Genomic DNA, 4,807 nt, shown 5'->3' with positions numbered 1-4,807 from the left:
CCCATCAAGCCAGTCATAAACAGATATATCGGAAGAGAAAAAGGCACCCAGAAGAAGGCAGAGAAACACCAGAGAAGCAGCCCAAGCATAAGAGGGAAAAAGGTTGTGAGGAAATAAATTTAGACAAACACAAGAGCATCCGAAGAAACAAAACAGAGGGGGAAACAGTCTGGATCAGTACAGAAAAGCTTAAGAATCAAAAGGAGAAAAAAAGCCGAGATATAGCCTCTAAGAAAGAGGACCGTAAGCGTAGAAAAGAGAAAAAGGAACAAGGCAAAGAAAGGACAGAGGAGGAAATGCTTTGGGACCAGTCTATTCTTGGATTTTGAGTTGATTCTCCTGAAGTTAAATTGAAGAAAAGTTGAGGAAGAGCTTGGTTTTATGATGTTCATATCACTTTTTTCATGTAAACAGGTACTTTAACTTCTAACAAAGGCCAAGTGAACAGAAAGTATTTAGTATGCTTGATCTCCAACATGGAAATTACTTTTTTCTCAGTTTCTAAAAACATTATTACATTTTGCTTATATATAATGTAATTTCCCTTAATGAAAGTGGCTTCGCTTTTATCCATCAAATTGCAATGATGGAAGTATTTTTCCCTTGGGAAGTCATTTATTTTTAAATTGAGGGTTAATAGGCTTTCAAATCTTAATTGGGTTTGTTAGTTTTCTCTGTGAAGCAATTTAGATTGATTTTTTTTTTCTATGTTAGATCTGTGTTTTGTTTTTTGAAGCTCTGTATTTTCTCGATTGGAAAGTGGAAAATAAAATACATAATAATAATAAGCTTAGGTTACATATAGTTTTAAAAGTTTCAAAGAGTTGATACAAAATCGGTTTATATTCTGGACATGTTTATAATAAAGTGTGCCAATTTCTACATTTGTTGTTCTGTATCAATGATCTCTTCCTATTCAATGATGATTTTCTTTCTGGAAGGCAATAACTGAGCAGTTTGTACTTGAGAGGCAAGATCTTTGGGGTAGGTCACACTTTACAGTTCTAAAAAATTCCTTATCTGCTGTGCCTTGTTTATTCATATTTAAACCCACTTTCTCTCCTCTCCCCTTAGTACTCATCCCTGACCCCTGTCTAGGTCACCACCTTGCTGAGCCTCCTACCTCGCTAGGCCCCAAATAACAAGGAAAGGAGAGGGGATAGGTGGCACATAGTTTTCTTTTAAACTATGACCACAAACTTTCAATGCATCGAGGTTTCCCTAGTAAGTTTCCTAGTTTTCTTTTAAACTATGACCACAAACTTTCAATGCATCGAGGTTTCCCTAGTAAGTTTCCTACTCTCAAAGATGTCTTTTATATTTCCTCTCTCCCCAAACCTCCTCTTCCCTACTGCCTCCCATATAGGCACCTTTTCTCTCAGCTGATGACCTCACCTTATACTCAAGTGAGAAGACAGAAGCCTTCAGAAGGAGACTTATTGTCCTACCACCAGATCTATAAACTTCCCTCTGGTATTGTGTTGTCTGATTTCTCTCCTGTTACCAATATAGGTGTCCTTGCTCTTATTAATCCCTTCCCTTGAGCACTGGACCCTCTACCCTTTTACTTCCCAAGGACTTCTCCTGCACCATTAGTATACAAACATGCTTCTGCTACCTCTCTTCAGAAAACAAAATGACAAAAAACTTCCTTGACCCCCTACATCTTTCAGCTGTCTCCTTTCACATCAAAACATGCCTACATCAGCTGTCTACACTTTCTCACCTCTCATTCTCTCCTCCATGTCTTCTAATCTGGTTTCTATCCCTACCATTCTCCTGAGGCTGCTCTTGTCAAGACCTCCAGTGACCTTCATGTTATCAAATCGAGTGGATATTTTTCATTTGTATTCAGTTCATCCTCTCAACAGCTTCCATCTGGGATTGGTCAGTCCCTTTTCTTGAAATAAACTTCAGTCAGCTTCATAGCATCATTTTCTCCTGATTTTCCCTACGTCCACAGCTCCTCCTTTTTGTGATCTCCTATACTGGCTCTGCCTCCACCTACCTATAAACACATCATGTATATTGCATCAGGAGCCAGTCCTACTCCACCACTCTAATTGCACATTATAAATGATCTCATCCAGGCCAATGGCTTTAAATTTATCAGTATGTTGATGTTGTGGACTGAATATTCCCTCACCCCTAAGTTCATATGTTGAGATCTAATCCCCCATGTAATGGTATATGGAGGTGGGGCCTTTGTGATATAATTAATCAAGAGGATAGAGCCCTCATGAATGGGATTACTGCCCTTATAAGAGGCCAGCATGCTAGTTTAGCTACCCAGTCTTAGCCCAAACTGATGAAGACAGTTGATGACATCTATAAATTTCTGTTTCTGGACTAGATCTTTCCCCCGAGTTCTAGACATATCCAACTGCTTTCGTTGACATTTCCACTTAGACCAACAAGAGCACTTGTTTCCCTCATCGCTCATCATTCTTCCCCGAGTCTTCCCCATATTTGCGAATAATGATGCCAACTCAATTGTTCATGCCAAAAAAATCACTAAAATCACACTTGACCCTTCCTTTCCTACATCAGACCCAACCGTAATTCCTCCTGCTTATATCACCAAATTCTGCTTATATTATCCAATTCTCTTCATCTTTATTGCTACCACCCTTTCTCAAGCCATCATTTATTCCTGTACCAAACAGGACAAATAGGTCTGAGAACCACAAAACAAAGAAGTCATCACAGGCTTTGAGTTGGTGAGTGCAAAACTTGTAACAGAAGCATCGAGAGATTGAATAGTGTTGTGGTCTTCTAAACCCTGAGGATTTCATAAATATCCAGCAAATATGTCCTTCCGGAAAGACAAAGCCTTGCCTAAAAAGAAAAGTACTAGGTTGAGAAACCAAATTGAGCAGGGAGGTAGCACTGGGAATAAGGGAAAGAGATGGTTCAAATAGTAGGAAGCAGGGAAAGGTCCAAGATGAAGCAGAACCCCAATAGTACTGTAACAGCAAAATACAACATCCAAAGTAAGGCTACTACCTTGGCAGGCAAGACCTGTAGGCCTATAGGAGAGCAGAAGAGCCTTTATGAGCCAGGAGCAGCTCTGAGAAGTAGCCATATTTTGAGCCCTTCACAATAACAAAGAGGGAGCCCTCAAGCCATGAAGCTAGGAAAGGTACCCTAGGCCATTCTCTCCACAGAAATGTCCTTCCAGGTTAATACATTTCATTTAAACTTTGAAAAAGATGAGGGAGACAGGGAATATGATCTAGCCACACACAAAGTGTTACAAGAGAAAAATGAACTAAAATACTTTGACAAGAAGACACCAGTAAAATGCAGACACAAAGCATATGAAAACACTTCAAACAAGGCTGAAAGAGAATAAGAAAACAGTAAAAGTTTTGAGAGAAGTGCATAAAGCAGAAAAAGAACTCAAGTAAAATGCCAAAAAAGACAATTATTAATTCCAGGGAAAATAGCATATAGTGCAGTAAAGAAAAAGTAATTATATTTTTCAGTCAAAAATATTCATGAACCAGACATGGTTGCTTAACAATGACTGACAAACACAGAAAAAGTAAAAATATAATTTCAGAAATAAAAGTTAACAGGAATAAGAAAGTATAGGCACCATAGAAAGAATAATGATAATTCAACAAAGGTAAAGATAATAATAGAAAAATCTTGCAAGAAGATGATAAAAGATAAGCAAAAGAGATCCGAATATACTTGGAGTATCTAAAGAAGAAGATGATCAATGAAGCAGAATAAATAAAGCTGTAATTTTTATTAATTACAACAGTATGCAAAACAGTTGCAGGGGTGTGTGTGTGCGTGTGTGTGTGTGTGCGCGCACGCGCGCACCCAAAAGGTTGTCGACTTAGTACAGCAATACATGGAGTGTTCTAAATTACCAAACCTTGGGCAATAAATCCAAGGCAGTTTTGAACTTTCAAACCTGACAACTTGGTTTTGAATTCCAGTTGAACATTTCCAGATAATAATATATCATAGATTTGTTGTTGTGGAAAAATGCAGCAATAATTTTCTGTCCCTGTATCCACCCTTTGGGTAGTCCCCTTCCATAAGGACTTGGCTTTATGACCTGCTTTAGCCAATGGGACAATAGCAAATATAATGCAAGCTAGATTTAGGCAGTGCCTGTGCTTGCTTTCATGCTACTTTTGGAACTCAGCCACCTTGTACAAGCCCTGCTGAATAATGAGAAATTCATGGCCATCTCCCCACCCAGCTGACATTAAACTCCTCCTTCCACCACAACCCTGAGATACAAGGTCCCTTGGCCATGCAGCCACCACTGAGCCAAACCAGAAAACTTATAAAATTGTGAGAAATAAACGTTTACTGTTTTAGATCTTAACTTGTTGAGTGATTTATGATGAAGCAAAAACTAACTTATACACTACATGATTTTAGGTGAATGTCTTAATCTCTCTGAGTCTCAGTTTTTCTCATCTGTAATATGGAGATAAAACAATTACCCTTGGAGAGCTATTTTTAGGATTAAATGAGAGAATATATGTGAAGTGCTTGGCAGAGTGTAAATACTCAACATAATAAAATGACCTCTGCAAGCTGAAATGGAGTCATCCCTCAGGCTGGGGCACATTGCTTTAGTAAGTTGTAAGCAATCTAGAATGCCAGAGAAGAGCATGTGGAAGAACTGGAAGGATGGGGCAGCAGAAGCCAAGATATGAATTTGCATGCCCCAAGTCACAGCACTAATCACTTTGGGGGTGGGGAGCACTCTAGGCTCTTCCCTGCTCCCCCACAACATGCTATTTCCCTTGGAAAACAATGGAGGCAGGAGCACTCC

At 39.0% G+C, this 4,807-nt stretch overlaps 1 protein-coding gene across 2 annotated transcripts in view; it reads left to right on the top strand.

The window, feature by feature from the left end:
* KRCC1 (lysine rich coiled-coil 1) overlaps positions 1–884 on the top strand; it is a 20,914-nt gene extending 20,030 nt beyond the window's left edge. For both annotated transcript variants that reach the window (XM_011375264.1, XM_011375263.1), the window contains one exon: positions 1–884. This exon is cut by the window's left edge and continues 1 nt beyond it. In XM_011375264.1, the coding sequence (XP_011373566.1) occupies positions 1–329 (329 nt within the window). In that variant the 3' untranslated portion in view covers positions 330–884.
* The last annotated feature ends 3,923 nt before the right edge of the window (positions 885–4,807 follow it).

This window comes from Pteropus vampyrus, unplaced genomic scaffold (assembly GCF_000151845.1).
Source record: "Pteropus vampyrus isolate Shadow unplaced genomic scaffold, Pvam_2.0 Scaffold269, whole genome shotgun sequence".
Classification (NCBI taxonomy): Eukaryota; Metazoa; Chordata; class Mammalia; order Chiroptera; family Pteropodidae; genus Pteropus; species Pteropus vampyrus.
The sequence above is the reverse complement of the archived record's forward strand: the minus strand, read 5'-3'. Positions and strand labels throughout refer to the sequence as shown.